A 16,314-nucleotide genomic window follows, 5' to 3' on the forward strand; every position below is an offset into this window, starting at 1 on the left:
GACACCATTACCACGCGACCGGGCGTCGAATAGGCGGAGTCTGCGCTCTACTGAAAAATGATTGGACACACGACTTCACTCGAATCGAATCCTGATGACGATATTTGTCTTCCGATTGGCTAGCGGTCAAGTCATAGATAGATTGACAGCTGTTTGAGCCTATCACAGCGTGATGTCTCACTACAATGGGCGTGGTAACATGAGCTTCGTTTTTCTTGATTTTTCCGTCCATTTCAGCTCGTCACTACCACCATTCTTTTTAATCGGGACAACATGGCTACTGCAGCGAGCCGTTACTACAGCGAAGAGGGCAGGCCAACGAAAAAACCGAGAATCGACGGAATGGCCACGGTGAGTTGATTTTGTGTGGGTTACGTTGAAGATTAATTTCTACTTGCACAACAAATACGTCCAGCTCGGTTAGTCTTGTTTCTTGAAAGAATTTGATTCATTCAAACGTGTGTTGCAAAAAAAAAAAAAATGTGTCACGACGCATCCGCTAGTCATTGAATTTTTGCGGAAAGAAAGCGGTATCCCCCAAACAATTAATTTAAATACAAAAAAAGTTGCCTTGTTTAGACGTACATTAGAAGTTTGCAGACCCAACACACCTCTTCCAACATTAAACTGTTAGCTCTGAGCGGTATCGTTGGAGGGCGGTTTCACCAGCCGGGCCTCGCCTGAGCCCCGCTTTGTTCTAGCACCGGTAACATTAGCAGGGAGCTAGCTACACATTATTACCAGAACACCTAATTAGACCGGCTACCACACACAAACAATGGCTAATTTGTGAGGGAAGATATTTCTAACGGTGACTCGTTTCTAACAAACCGGTTGCTATGAGTAGCAAAAAACGGTTAAGTGGACTAAGAATTACAAATAATGAACGCATGAGGCTAATTGACTCCCCTTCCCCCAGTTGCTCCCTGGCTCAACCCGAGAAAACTCGTAGTCTTCGGAAAGATCAGCACACCCGCATAACTGGCCTTTTTGGCTCCGTTATCCCATCAGGAACTGGTCAAACAAGTAGCTGAACGCGTTGTAAAAATGCCTGTTTTGCAATAGGGATACGAAGACCCTCACAAGACACTTCCTTCAGTGGTGGTCCACGTCCGGGGGCTGGTGGACGGCGTTACAGAGGCCGACCTTGTGGAGGCCTTGCAAGAATTTGGAGCCATCAGGTAAATAAAAGCAGCACCTTTTTGGATAGTTGGGGTGTTGTGTACTAGGTGCAAAAATCGGAGCGAAATTTGGACCTGGAACTAACTACAAACGGTGTCTTCTGGTTCGTTTTAGTTATGTGGTGGTGATGCCAAACAAGCGTCAGGCACTGGTGGAGTATGAGGACATGAACGGGTCATCCACAGCTGTAACCTATGCTGCAGACAACCAAGTGTACATCGCTGGTCACCCAGCCTTTATCAACTATTCTACAAGTAAAAAGATCTCAAGACCTGGAGACTCTGACGACTCCAGAAGTGTTAACAATGTTCTTCTGTTCACCATCATGAACCCCATCTACCCCATCACCACGGTAAATACTCAGATTTGTGCTCCTTATAACCCAGCCTACAAAGTTTCATTTTAACTCTTATACATGATTTTACATGAGTCAGGTTTGCTCCAGTTAAAAGAAGTTATTGTACTAAGGAGACTGTATTGATCGGTCAAAATGTTAAACTTGTTGTGCACGATTTGGGGAATTGTTGTCGGGAACTCCGAGATTCTTATGAACGATAAGATGAACATCTGTAGCTTGTTGTTCCTGTTTGCTTTCACTTTAAGAGCAGATAAACAGATGACACATTGTTTTTGTTATCAGACTGATTAAAGTTGTATTTTTTTAATTCCCATCAGGATGTCCTCTACACTATCTGCAACAACTGTGGGCCTGTCCAGAGAATCGTCATCTTCCGAAAGAACGGCGTGCAGGCGATGGTTGAATATCCTTTTTCATGGATTCTTTACGAAATGGGGCTCATACTGTATAGACTGCGATTCCTCCTCGGTTAAAAATACTGATGCTGACTAACAGACCAGTAGTCCCTCTCCCTCGTGCACTGGTTTCCATTACGCTGGAGCAACTGAACGTTTTTTTAATGTCTGAGGGAGAGATCCGTAGACTCTCCAGTCTGACTTTGTTGGAAACGGTAACTCGAGAATCACTTTCCACTCCGCTTCAATCGCATTAACATATCCCGATAATGCAGACGGGGAAGGAATCTCTTCTGCGTGCATGGGCTCAACTAGGCTGAGACAGAGTTGTATTTTGAAGGGGGGGTACTGGATTAATTGTCTGGTTTTAACACTAATTAAATTAGAAACATGATGATTTGAATATACTAAATACAGACCGAACATCTTTGATGCTTGCAGAGCCGCAAATAACAAAAATATAGACGGGAACGTTAACAGGCCTGTCTAGTTTGACAATATTGAACTTCAGAGTGAAGTGACACTTAGAAACACTCTCATTTGATCTTTATCAGCCCTGAATCTGAGAATGTTGCTGCTCAGATTCAGCTGATCGCTGCAGCTCAGCCTGGCATAAGTGCGTTCAACATCGGTCATACACGTAGAGCTGGTTACCTTGTTGAAAAACACAGTACAGTTTTAGTATGCATATATATATATATATCTCTATCTATCTCTCTCTCTCTCTCTATATATATATATATATATATATATATATATATAATTACACAATAAAGTTGTTGTCATTCTTGTGACTAAAAATCAGCCGTTAAAACTGCAGCCTCATGTGATTAAAATCCCCATTCAGCACTCACATGTACGATGAGCTCCAGCAAACTAAGTTAGAAGCAGCGGAGTATGTTAAACGTTTACCCACACAGTTCGTGGCCTTTTGGTGTTGATTTCTCCTTTTGTGTATATTTACTGGAACAAAAAGGCAGTGGTCCAAATGGGAAAACAAAAACTTAACTAAAGCAGGAGTTTTAGAGTTCAGTGTGGTGCTGCAGCACTGACTGAGTCTTCAGCTGAAGTAAACCCGTTTTTCTCAAGTTTATGACGGCTGCATTGTTGCTATGATGTAAGGCGGTTCAAGCGGTTAAGCTTCAATCTGTAAAACGCTGACATTTTTCATGTGTTTTCATCCAGCACTGTATGAATTGCACAACCTCTGTGTGTGGCATGTTAATATTAATTGTTGTGGTTCCACACTTTACTTACTTGTAATGTTGCTTGAATTGAAAACATGAAAAATTGTGGCCATTTCAACTAATTTTGCAATCTTGACTTTAAAAAAAAAAAAAAAAAAAGGCCGATGATCATGTGTGATATGACTTGGATGTGAAACGCTTTCACTGTTTGCTTCTGGAAAATGTTTTCATGTTCTCTCCTTAACTCTCGTCATCACGTTCGACTCCGTGCAAAGTGCACAGAGGGCCAAGGCATCGCTCAACGGAGCAGACATCTACTCTGGCTGCTGCACGCTGAAAATTGAGTATGCAAAGGTACGACTGCACTATATGACTCGGGTGGTGTTTTAAACTGTGTGGGTGTAGTTTACTTCTCATAACAGGAACACTTGAGCACAAATTTGTAAAGGAACACAGCAGCTCTGCCGGAGACGTCGCATCACGTCTAGACATTGTTTTTCATTAGGGATGTCCCGATCACATTTTTTTGCCTCAGAGTTATTTGAGTTGGAGTATCTGCCAATAACGAGTTCCAAACCGATACTTCAGCCATGCATTAATGATAATAAGACAAATCTAGTTGTCCTTTAAGTTTTTTTTATTATTTATATGGAAGTATCCAACATAATACCCTTTTTAATATGGTTCTTTTATCACAAAGTTTGTTTCAAAGCGGGTAAACAAAATAAAATCTCTATGTAGCTCATCAGTGGTGCAGCACAAAATAACCATGTAAACAAATTCAATTTAAATAAATATCTTTTTTTAGATGAACAAAGTAGAGATTTTTTTTTTTATTTATTTATTTTTTAATTTGCTTTTGTCGTTTTAAGTTTATTGTTCTTAGTCTATTTATCGTCTTGCTGGCCGATCAGACAATCCGACGCACGTCATTAATGTTGACTTTTGGCAACGCTAAAAGGAAACGTAAATTTCTTCTCAGACTCCCCCATGAATAGCTGCTGTTGTCTGCACTCTGAACGCATCCTCAACCAAAAATGTGACTGGCATGGAGTCAATTCCATTGTTGCTTCATTGTTCCACTGTCGTAAACTGTGACGTTGCAGTGTTGTTTCCGTCCGTGCAACAATATTGATGGAATGGAACTTGTTAAGCCATCATCATTCCGTTTGACGATCTCTTTGTACCGCAGGATGAATGTAAAACGTGAACATGGTCATAATTGTTGTTTTTAAGGTTAAATCCGATCATTTCCATCCGATCATCTTTAGAATCACGTGATCATCTTAACCGTTAAGCAGCCGCTCCATGTACAGAGGCTACAGTCCTCGCTGCAGCTGGCCCCGGTTCGAATCCCGCACCGGACGGCCCTTTGCTGCAGGTCTTCTCCCCCTCTCTTTATAGGGGTGATTAATTAAAGCTAACGGGTCTGTTAGTGTCAGTTTTCAACAAAGCAGCTTAATTAAGTGACTTTAAACTGATCTAACCTGCTCTGGAGCTGCTGATCAGATCATTTATTCCTGTTGACTTTTAAACGGCCTTAACTAAAGCCTGGTTTATAGTCGGTAACGCAAGACGCAAAGCAAGACGCAAGGAGAAACGCAAGCCCTTGCGCGGTTGCAAGCCCCCCATTGCGAGCTTGCGTGTGTCACCTCATTTTTCTAAACTTTACGCAAGAAAAGACGCAAGCCTACTACTTGAAAACGGCATACTCATCGATCTGACAGTATGCAGAGCGTTTACACACAGTGCACTTCACTCCTGCCAGAGTCGAAATCAGCCGGCCTGAAAAGCTGATTTCCCTTGAGCTATAAACTCTGTAAATATATAACTTTAGCAACATTTGAAACATTTTCAGGCAAGAAAGTAGTCGTTTAGACCGCCAAGGTGTTGAAAATCTGACAAAATAACGGCTATTTACAAGAAGAAGAAGCATGACTCCACTTGAAGAGGTCCTGGCGGTGAATTTCCTTTCATTGTAGTAGGCTTGTCATTGAAAAAACCCGCTACTCCACCTACTGTCCTGGCGGTGAATCGCCACACAGCACACGCAAGCGCCGGCAAAGCTAAATGAAGTATAAACGTCTCGAGCCATTTACATAAACGCAAGAAGAAAGCGCAAGGGCAGTAAAAAGAAGTATAACTCAGCCTTAACATTAAATCTTTTTATTCATCTGCATATTACAATCGATCTGCATCCATCTCGGAGAACTAAAACCTTTTTGTGTTGAGTTTTTGAGCTTGAATGACGTTTACAATAAGTCTCACATACCTGAAGACTACAGCTCCATTCATTTAAAGTGCAGCTTAAAAACAATCCTGACATGTAACATGCAGAATGATCTGAGACAATGTGCATATACATGTCAAACAAACTAATTTGGAGAGGTTTTTAACCTTCTATGGTCTTAATTAGGTTGTAATGGTACTTGTGACAGCTGTTTAAAGATTTTGTCCTTCCTGCTTTGGCTGCATGTTTGGTCATCTGATGCCACCTTTACATGATCACACACATCCAGAGTCAGAAAGCCCAGGTTAACGTACCGAGCGGGTCCCGAGTGTCGCAGTGCAACTTGTTGAGGTCTTTATTGTTGCTAGATAACCAGAAGAGACCCTGCACATGTGGAACCTGCTCCGTAGTTCAGGCCCCCGCTGCTGTTCCAGCTCTATTTGGATTATAAACGAAGCCTATAGTTGTGTAAATAGCTCAACATTTTTGTCAGCCTGCCTGAAACTCTGCTTTCTGTTTCCACAGCCAACTCGTCTGAATGTGTTCAAGAATGACCAAGACACCTGGGACTACACAAACCCCAGTCTGGGAGGACCAGGTAAGACCTCAAACACATTCTTGAGCGCCACACATTTGTTACTGATACATTTCAACACCCATAACTGCCACCATGGAGAGTTTCAGCAGGCATATTACTGGGAAGATGGACGCAACGCTCCTCATTGATCATACTACTTAGAAGCTAAAGCTTAAACTGCCTCCATTATAACGTATTGGAAGACGGGTGTTGTATTTGGATTCAAAATCTGGGTCTTGGTGTTTAAAAATAAAATCCCTGTTCTGTAAAACTACCTCTGCTGTGTGGTGGGACTGGCAGGAACGCATTTGCAGACTTGAAGATGACTGTTTGGTATCATATTTTTCACATGTTACTGTAACATAGTAATAAAGATCATATGCTTGATGCTGGTAAATGTCTTCAGGCTAGTGTTGGCATCTAGTTCTTCTGGTTTTTACTTAATGAAATGTTGACACACGCAGAGTTTCCTTCAGTTCATACCGGATTCCTTTTTTACTGGAAACGGACGCTCTTTATTTTTTTATGTCTGCATCCTGTTACAAACCCTGAGCTTTAATTACGAGATGTGCACTTCCTCACCTGCAACATCTTGTTGAGCTTGTTCCCCTTGCTGAGACTGCTTGGGCTTTTCCCCAAATTCTCAACGTTAATTTGATCTGATCAGGTAAACTCATTTAAATTGAAGGTGCTTATAAACTGTAAAGTGTGCATCTACTTGAAAATTATTAAATGTTTTTTGTTGTTGTTGTTTTTTAGAGAGAACCGGTCATAAAGAGTAAATGTTGGTGAACTGTTACTTCTCCCATAAGACTGAGCTGAAATCTGATCCGCTTTGACTCCGTGGTGGGGAGGGTTTGTCTTTAAATAAGCAGTTTAATGGCAGACAACGTGAGCACTTTTGTCCCGGGTGTCGGCAGATGGGCAACGACTCAATGATTTTGTTTACATAGTTCAGGCATGAAGATTCTGATTTGTTTTCTCTTTTGGCTCGCATCTGCTGTTCCTGCTTCCCTCACAACACATTCGAGATTTGCAGGGTTTATGGAATATGTGTTTGTGCTTTAAGAGGCAGCCACTGGATACAATCTTTGTGTTTGCACACGGCAAAGTTCTTCCATTTGCTTGCATGCAAGTTTCAGGAGGCTTTTCCGTCAGTCCCACTCAGCGGGACCTAAAATAGAAACGGCCTTTCGTTAGCTTCTGATCCTCATTTTATTTTGAGGGTAGGAAGTGAGAATAAAGGCATGGACCAGCATCAGTTAACAGGCTGTCTGTAGTCTGTGATCTCCAAAGAACACACTCATTTTGTGCTCAGAGGGAAAGGCAGATACATGCTGACATCACCACTCAGCAGTCACCACCTCAAGTTTCCCCTTCTTCAGTGAGGACACAACCACTCATACAGAGGGCCAAATGTTCCAAGATACAAGGAGAATTCCCTACAAGACACCATCCACTCAACATGACGAAGTAGGACTGATATACCACTCATTCCTGCACAAGAGCCATGAAGACACTGAGGAGTGTGGGGAGTTTTGGGCACTGAGCTACACTTAGTCCCTCCCCCCTCTTTCCCCTTCTTCCTACTGCGAATGACACATTGAAGCAGACCAAATCTTGCATCTACAGCGCTCCACTGTCAACACCAAACGGAGACTTGCACCAGAGGATGCACAACTCCACCAAAAAAAGAAGGTAGTGGCAGACATCCCTCACTGCAACAGATGACGCATACTGATACAATCTACTAAGATAACATGTTTAAGGCCCTTCATGTACTGTTGGGGCCGTGTTGCTCGTCACGCCTCGACACACACTCGACTGATCCCACAGGTGAATAGCACCACGAGTCGAGCTGTAGCCATTCACACTGGAGTCGACACAAGACAACTGATGAAGACAGGACACTGCTGACAGCACCATCAAGCACACTCAGAGCCCAGTCAGGCCCATTTTTATTTTTTTATTTTTAGTTTTATCCCATATGTATCCCTCCCACATGGAATTCAGCCTTTCTGTCTCACTCTTTCTACTTGTCTCATATTATCCTCCCACTAATTTTTTTTTTTTTTGGTTTTTTTTTTTTTGCTAATTATCCCTGTTTAGGTATCCTTTAGAGAATTTTGAAAATATATATTTATATATATATATTATGAAAGTCTCTAGAACATGTGTAACGCCTTCCATGTAATGCAGGTTTGGCAATTTGAGAGGAGCCACCCTGCCTACTGACATGTGCTCTCAGGCAGCCTCAAGGCCAACCAGTGGACGCTAAGCACTCCACTAAAATGGAACACAAAGGACGGAAACCCCCAAACAGCCCATCAATGAGCATTTCAACTTGATAAAACCCAAGAATCGAACCCGCGGTGGAGAGTTGCCCTCACCCCACTTCCAAAGAGGAATTGGATGAGAGTTTGGGATGAAATGAACTGAATGGAGAGTGTGGGAGCTGCCACAGCAAATGTCTTCCCACTGTTAATAAACATGCAGTAAGTAAATCGAGACCCTCCTCGCGAAATAACTGCACAGCACCACATGACCGCAAAGCGCAGCAACCAACATCGCCACACAAGACAGACACTCCTCTTGTCCTCATGCGGGCTTAACCCTCTTTCTGAAAGAGGCTGATGGTTGCGCTGCTGTCGACGCCTGCTTTGAATGTCGCTCAAACGTACCCCATTACACACTGATGCTGCTTCTGACGGCGGTTTGAAGCCTTGAGTAATCCATGTGTGACTTCCCAGGACTTGTGATAGTTTCTTAATCACGTTACTTACTCAGAGCGAGGGTGTGAGCTGGGCTGCGTTCACATTGCCTGGTTGGTCACCTGCAGAGGTACCAAGCCATCAGCATGTCGGTTAATTTGTCTACATTTGTTCTGAAATACTTCCAAATAAGAACAGACAGCCTTGTCATGAGTATTTTTACTGCACTCTCCTGACATTTAACTGGGACAACTTGAATTGATTCGTCCTGTAAATTGTAACTGATTAACCTGGCTTCCATTCTGATTATGTGTGATTATTGTGTACCTGTACAGATGGTGATGCAGATGGCAATGGGAGCAATGCAGGTGTGTGTGAGCGTACAAACTTTTTTTTTTTTTCCTTTTGAATTTAGTCATCTCTTACTGTCCAGAGTGAATTTGTTTGATACCCGTTTCACCTCCTCGATCATCAGCATCCACCTCATCTTTTCCATTTCTTCCTGTTTTTTAAAGGTTAACACATTACCTTTTTGGAAGGGATTGTTTTTTAAAGTTCATTTCCTTAAAGGTTATGTTACATCCTCATTCCCGCAACTAATTTTGATGAACCAAAACAATCTCTGAGATAGTTGAAGTCATTGTATGTAGCCTGGAGTGTAATGTGGGGGGAGGGCTGTACGTCTGTGCACGTATGACTCTTACAGTCTAGATGAATCAATCCTGAAACGCATGTCGACTAATATCTGGCGTCTTTTTTTTTTTTTTAAAGAGAGCCTGACAAATTTGTAGACTGGTGCACAGAGGCGGATGTTGGTGTCAAAATCTCAGTTTTCATCCCACTGTCGTGTTAACATTGTTCAAAGTCTTGTTTGATTTATGCTACTTCCTCTCTCCTCCTCCCTGTTCTAATAGAAGACGTAAATGCCAACCCCAACAAACGCCAGAGACAGCCAGCTCTGCTGGGGGACCACCCTCCAGAGTACGGTAAGACCCTCGCGTTCTTTAGAGAAAACACGCCGCAACACACATTTCTCCAAAAAAAAAAAGTCAAATAATTAGTTGTTTAAAGAGTCTTTAAGCATTTAGATCACTTGTGTTCCTTTCATGGTCCTGACTTGGAATCAGTTCTTTGTTTCCACGGCCAAAGCACAGATAAGGTGGTGCTATGATGAGCTCTGATCCAAGGACGCCTGCAAGCTGAGTTTTGAGGTTCAACCAGGTGGTCAAACCGCCATGTTTGAAAAACCCTTGCCAGTGTAGCGTTCAGTCTGTTTAATTCAACTTCTTAAACCTGAATATTAGCTCAGAAAAATGCCGCTCACGGCCTTGTTTTAATATCGCCAACTGGCATTAACAGTTCCCGCTCAAAGTGGCGTGCTTCAGTCGGGTCTGCGGTGCGTTTGGTTGGCGTTCACAAACTGTCACTGTTTAACTCGAGCCGTGCGAGGAAGACGAGACGAACGTGGATCTGTGTGGATTCACCGTCTCCCTTTGCCGAGGTCAACTACAGAAACTTGGAGGTTATCAACGGGCTGTAAACTCCTCCCGCACTGCTGCACTTTGTGCTCCATGGTTATCTCGTCATCGTTAGACTTGTGTGTTGGCATTGGATTTACAGACCAGATATTTATCTTCCTACACGTCATGCAGACATTCCTTTAGTGTTGGTATCCAGTGACGTGGGTCTGTGGTGGCTGTGGACGATCAAACTGGTTCTGAGCACTGGACCAGCTTTGGTCAAAAAGATGTCCAAGTTATGTCTCATATTTAGTAAAGGCACTAAAATTGATCCAATGGAAGTTTCTTTAATAGATTGCTTGTTTGTATTTATTTTTTGCTCCTCTCAATTGGTGTCCCTTATTCTTTAGGAGGTGGTTACCATGGTTACGATGAGAATTATGGATCGCCACCCTATGAGAGCCGTCGTATGGGTCCTCCAATGAGAGGACGTGGAGGGAGGAGCTATGGGCCGGGTTACGGACCCCCCCCGCCTCCTCCGGGCGAGTACGGTGCCCATGCCGACTCTCCGGTCGTCATGGTTTATGGGCTGGAGCCTGTCAAGATGAACGCAGACCGCGTCTTCAACATCTTCTGTCTCTATGGAAACGTAGAAAGGGTCAGTATTGCTTTGGCTGTGAAACCATTTAAAAGAACAGGTCCAGTGTAGAGAGAGAAATGGGAATGATACCACTTTTTATTTTTCCTAACCGATACTTGGATCTGAATACAGTGGAAACCGCTTATAGTGGTCACGGATATAGGAATCAACCGCTTATATAGATCAAAAGTCTTGGGACAGAATCATTTCTATACAAATGCTGTTTAAATAATTCGTTTTATAGTAATAAAGAAATCCGCTTATAATGTTAATTTTTTTGGCCATTTTATGAATGTAAACATGTGCAAAAATCATTTTAAAACTACGTGTAGCTATTTTATTTTTACTCCCTTGATTCCTTTCTGGACGTCTGCTTCTGCCTCGCTAGCTAACGTAACGAGTTGACGACACCGGGCAGCAAGCCAATCATGGCTGGAAAAAGGAAGTCATTTTCTCTGAATGAAAAACGTAGTCTCCTCGAGGCGTATGACAAATTGGCAAAAACGAGCCAACGAGATGCTGCGGCGAAGCTTGGCATTCCTCAGGTGCTTTTCCCGGGTGCCTTCGTTTTCTTTCTCCGTCGTTAGCATTCATGACTGTCTCGTATCTTAAATTAGACTGCACAAGGTAGCCTGAGGAATGCCAAGCTTCGCCGCAGCATCTCGGCTTGCTGCCCGGTGTCAACTCCGTTACGTTAGCTAGCGAGGCAGAAGCAGACGTCCAGAAAGGAATCAAGGGAGTAAAAAATAAAATGGCAAGAAAAATTAGAGGTGCACCGAAATGAAAATTTGTGGCCGAAACCGAATAATAATTAATCACTTGGCCGAAAACCGAAACCGAATATTACAGTTCAGTTAAGTTATCAAAAGTTAGATTTTTCACCATTTTTAAATATTGCTTAAATCTACGCCTTACAATAAATGTTTAAACATGTTTTTCAAAGAAAATAAATGTTTATTTGAAATCTTCAAAAGTTATTACTAATAACTATAACTAAAGATAAGTTTCATTAATTCCCATTTTCAATTCATTCTGGGTTTTTTTTCATTCATTTCATACAACAAAAAATACAACATATTATAAAAGCGTTCCAACACAAAAATGTAAAAACATGCAATATAACAAATTATCTGAGTGTCCTAGCCTGCTCCTTCAGGAACAGTGGCAGCATTTTTTGTAGTTTGTGTGTTTTGCCTTTAAGTGATATTTTAGACTGAAACTACTACGGTGAGAAGACAATTCAACTTGGCTGTAAATGCAGGAGTTTTTATTTTTAATTTATTTTGAAATGCATGCTTTTACGTGGAAACAAGTAAAACAGGAAGTAGCGTCGGTTAGCTCCGAGAGCTTCACACAGAGACCGAGGAGCACCTGTAGCGGTGATGTTACCTGCTAGTTTATTTTTATTTTATTACTCCATGCTTCGTGGTGTTTGCTGTAACTGTGTGAATGTGATGCAGAGGAGAAGTGTAAGTTAAAGAATCCTAGTTCTGACCGTGAAGATTGCCCCTGGGGAATGACTCTGCCTCAGCAGCTAAAGTGGCCAGTATTACTTTGATTATTTATTGGTACCAGCGACAATGCTAAGAATGCTATTTCTTTAATGATTACAACAACTAATGTTGTATTTTATTTTGTTTACTTGAACATTTAGTTATACGGTGTTGATGTGGCGTTAATAAACATCTGTGAAAAGAACCGGAGTCTCGCATTGAATCAATGGGCGGCATATTGGCAGAGTTTACAGATGACTTTGGTTCTGTCGACTCCGCCGTCTGGAAGTGGATAATTTTGCGTCACCACTATTCGGCCTCCGATTCGGCCACTCATTTGGCTTTCGGCCGAAAGCCGAATGTGTTTTTTTTGCGTTTTCGGCCGAATATTTTCGGTTGCCGAATATTCGGTGCACCTCTAAGAAAAATACAATAATACAAATTCGGTTTTGGTAATCAACCGCTTATAGTGTTCAAATTGGCTCTGGACCAACGTGATCACTATAAGCGGTTTCCACTGTACTTGCTGGTACCGATACTTGGAAGTCGGTCTCACTAGCCTAAACACCCCTAGCTGCCAATCTAAAAAAAAAATAAAAAATACAACAAAAATGACAAGCGGTCTTCATGCAATAAATTGGTGTCGGTTAACTGTAACGAGTATATTAGAATAGTATCGTGCATCCCTAGAATTCTTCTTCAAAAAGGTCCAATGTCTCATCTTTTTGTCATGAAAAGCATTTTTTCTTCTAGAAACGGTTGCTCTTAAAGAGGAGAGGTCGACACTTTCTTCATGCTGTTAACTTGCTTTAAATTTTGTAGGTTTTAGTTATCTTCAGGGCACAGAAAGTCCAACTGAGAAAGGATTATTAGCTAAAGCCATCTATCAACTGAAGACTTTAAAAGACAAACAAAGTTGGCAGAGGAGCTTTCCGTTGTTGTTGTTTGGTTTTACTCTCTTGTACTCTGAACTGAGAGCAACTGTTTAAAACGAACTGCAGAGGCAAACTGGTCAAACCTGTTGGTTCTCCTTCCTTAAGGTGAAGTTCATGAAGAGTAAACCCGGGGCTGCCATGGTGGAAATGGGAGACTGCTATGCTGTCGACCGTGCCATCACTCATCTGAACAACAACTTCCTGTTTGGGCAGAAACTGAACGTTTGGTGAGTTCAACCTGTTAACGGAGGAGGCGGCATGGTGTTGGACTCCCTTTAGCCTGAAGCGTTTCTCAGCTTCTGTTTTTGATTTCTAAAGGGAAATCATTTGAAAATTATCTCTTCCTGCAGTGTATCAAAGCAGCAGGCGATCGTACCGGGTCAGTGCTATGAGCTGGAGGACGGCTCGAGCAGCTTTAAAGATTTCCACGGCTCCAGGAACAACCGGTTCACCTCCCCAGAACAGGCAGCTAAAAACCGCATCCAGCACCCGAGCAACGTGTTGCACTTCTTCAACGCTCAGCCCGACGCCACACCGGAGGTCTTCTCTACGGTGCGTTCGGACATGAGAGGCGTTTTACTCACTTCTGTGTGTTTTCTGTGGAAATGTTTCTCATGCATTTCAAACGTGTGTCTTACAGATTTGCGAAGAGATTGGCGTCAAGACCCCCGTTAACGTCAAAATGTTCACGGGGAAAAGTAAGCCGTTTGATTTTTGAGTGCTGAACAAGAAGTAACTTTTGTTTTTATATGGATGGAGCGACGGATATTCTTTTAGTAGCTCCTAATCTTGACATATTTCTGGCTCCTCTAACCTGCAGGTGGTGCAGCTCCCAGTGATCGCAGTGCTTCAGGTCTGCTCGAGTGGGAGTCCATCAACGACGCCATGGAGGCTCTGGCCTTGATGAACCACTACCAAATGAAAAATCCAGGTCTGTATCGGATGAGTAAAGACAAAGGAATGTCATATGTGCATCCTGTATCACAATTTGGTCCGATTGTGATGCGGAGACCTGACCTTGTACCTCTATGGCTTTATTTTGGGGGGTGTAAAGACAAACGGTCATTACAAACTGCTTTTCCAGTATTTTCTCAGTTTATTTTTATCTCGATGTTGTTGGGCGTATCTTGGTTACTTCCCTCCACTTTGTTCTCGGTATGTGTGAACTGTTGACCGTCTTATTTGACAGAATGCAGACTGTTTATAAAGGGGGAAAAAAAACACAGCTTTAGGGCATCATCAGAGTAGCTCAAAGGCGTGTCTGTTTGGTATCTTTTCACTTCAGTGTGAAGCACAATCGATGCCTTGTTAAGTTACGTTTGGTTTATTTTGCAACTGGAACAACTTGTCTGCTTCAGTCATTTAAATGCTGCACCTACTCGATGGTTTGGATCCACTCATTGAGATGGGTAGCAGGGGCCCAGTTTGAATTTAGTCTAAAACTCTGAGCTTTCATATATTTAAAGGGTCATTGCAGGTTTTTGACAGATAGAGCTGCGTTGTTGCAAACCGAGGCCAGATTCGGGTCCAGCTGTGTGTGCACATGTCTGTAGGGTTTTTGTTGTTTAATCGTTGCCTAACATTTCATCTCTTTCTCCCTCCAGCTGGACCCTACCCCTACACCTTGAAACTGTGCTTCTCCACTGTTCAGCACGCCAACTGAGTGCATTTTGTAGCAGGAAGAGAAAGATTGGTCCGTCATTCCTATGTTCACATGTACTTTGACCCCGACTGCTTGCAACCCACCTGAAGAAATTTGATTTTTCAAAAAAAAAAAACTTCCTTAACTGTGAAAATTAAACTTCACGGTTTAAGAAAATAATAATAATAATTGATCCCAGATGTTCAAATGACCTCATTTTTGATATACTGAACTGCATATTAATAAATGACAGGCATTTAAATTTGACATCATGCCCCAGATATGTTAACGAGCATCAGTTCCTGTGTGTCCTCAACATTAAGTTGTCCTTTTTACTTTTTGTATTCTGCTCATACAGTAACCTGACGCGGCATATTTGAAAGAAGTGGTTTTATGCTCAGGTGGTTCAGAGGCAGTGGACAACGTGGTTTTTGTAAAAGTTGTCTTTTTGAACTTTTATTATATCATTTTTCTTTTGTGTTATTTTAATTGCTGACTGTTAGGTTATGTGTCTCCATGTCTGATGATGGAGAAATGTTTTGTTCTAAGAAAATAAAAAACAAAAACTCAATTACAACCTTTGTCTTGTACTTCCATTAAGATTCTAGTTTTCTGTGGTTTAGTTTGGCTCCACGAGGGTCTTTCAAACCTTAACGTTATTATTAGCCTATGAAAAGCAGGTTGGGGACCTGTTATGGTATCACTGCTGTATGTAAAAATGGGATCTTAACAGCTTTAACTAATGTCAAATGTATGGGTTAGGTGGGCAAGACTTTTACAGGTACTTATAAAAAGCTGATGGGTTGTAACCCAGCAGAGTCACCAGAGGTTATTCATATATTTATTGAGGCATACAATTCAGGGAGTATCAAAGGACTAATGATCGACAGGAAATGGAGTTGGACATCGTGATAACCGGACGTGGTTGAATGCCTGTGAAACTCCACCAACTCCTGGATTTGGAGAAACTTTGTTGGAAAAACCTCATTTCACTGGTACACATCTGGCCTGTTGGAGAGACTCTGGAGAGGTTTTGCTGATCAGGCCCAAGTTTTTTGGTTTTGCCCCCAATCCATATTTTCTGGAGGTAAGTGGAAACATAACATACATTCATGTATACATGCATACTTATATACATTCATGCAAACATACATGCATACAAACATACATATTTACATGCATACAAGCAAACATACATATATACATGCATGCAAACATACATGCATACAAACATACATATTTACATGCATACAAGCAAACATACATATATACATGCATGCAAACATACATGCATACAAACATATATATTTACATGCATACATGCATGCAAACATACATATTTACATGCATACATACATACATACAAACATGCATATTTACATGCACACAAGCAAACATACATGCATGCAAACATACATATTTACATGCATACAAACATACATGCATATATACATGCATGCAAACATACATGCATGCAAACATGCATGCAGACATACATGCATAC

General features: G+C 41.9%; 1 protein-coding gene across 1 annotated transcript; it reads left to right on the plus strand.

Annotated features, from left to right (window-relative positions):
* The first annotated feature begins 234 nt into the window (after nucleotides 1-234).
* LOC142388075 (heterogeneous nuclear ribonucleoprotein L-like) lies at nucleotides 235-15,387 on the plus strand. The gene is made up of 14 exons (XM_075472962.1): nucleotides 235-351; nucleotides 1,066-1,181; nucleotides 1,297-1,534; nucleotides 1,858-1,943; nucleotides 3,380-3,476; nucleotides 5,878-5,950; nucleotides 8,976-9,008; nucleotides 9,555-9,626; nucleotides 10,511-10,758; nucleotides 13,274-13,395; nucleotides 13,519-13,720; nucleotides 13,809-13,866; nucleotides 13,989-14,099; nucleotides 14,773-15,387. Exons 1-14 carry the CDS (start codon nucleotides 274-276, stop codon nucleotides 14,829-14,831), a joined length of 1,593 nt encoding a protein of 530 aa, XP_075329077.1. The 5' UTR covers nucleotides 235-273; the 3' UTR covers nucleotides 14,832-15,387.
* The last annotated feature ends 927 nt before the right edge of the window (nucleotides 15,388-16,314 follow it).

Source organism: Odontesthes bonariensis, chromosome 9, assembly GCF_027942865.1.
Source record: "Odontesthes bonariensis isolate fOdoBon6 chromosome 9, fOdoBon6.hap1, whole genome shotgun sequence".
Lineage (NCBI taxonomy): Eukaryota > Metazoa > Chordata > Actinopteri > Atheriniformes > Atherinopsidae > Odontesthes > Odontesthes bonariensis.

Coding starts and splice junctions, on each gene's coding strand:
- LOC142388075 (XM_075472962.1), top strand. CDS start 274: ATGGCTACTGCAGCGAGCCGTTACTACAGCGAAGAGGGCAGGCCAACG. Junction 1,182..1,296: donor CAAGAATTTGGAGCCATCAG/GTAAATAAAAGC, acceptor GGTTCGTTTTAG/TTATGTGGTGGTGATGCCAA. Junction 14,100..14,772: donor CTACCAAATGAAAAATCCAG/GTCTGTATCGGA, acceptor TTCTCCCTCCAG/CTGGACCCTACCCCTACACC.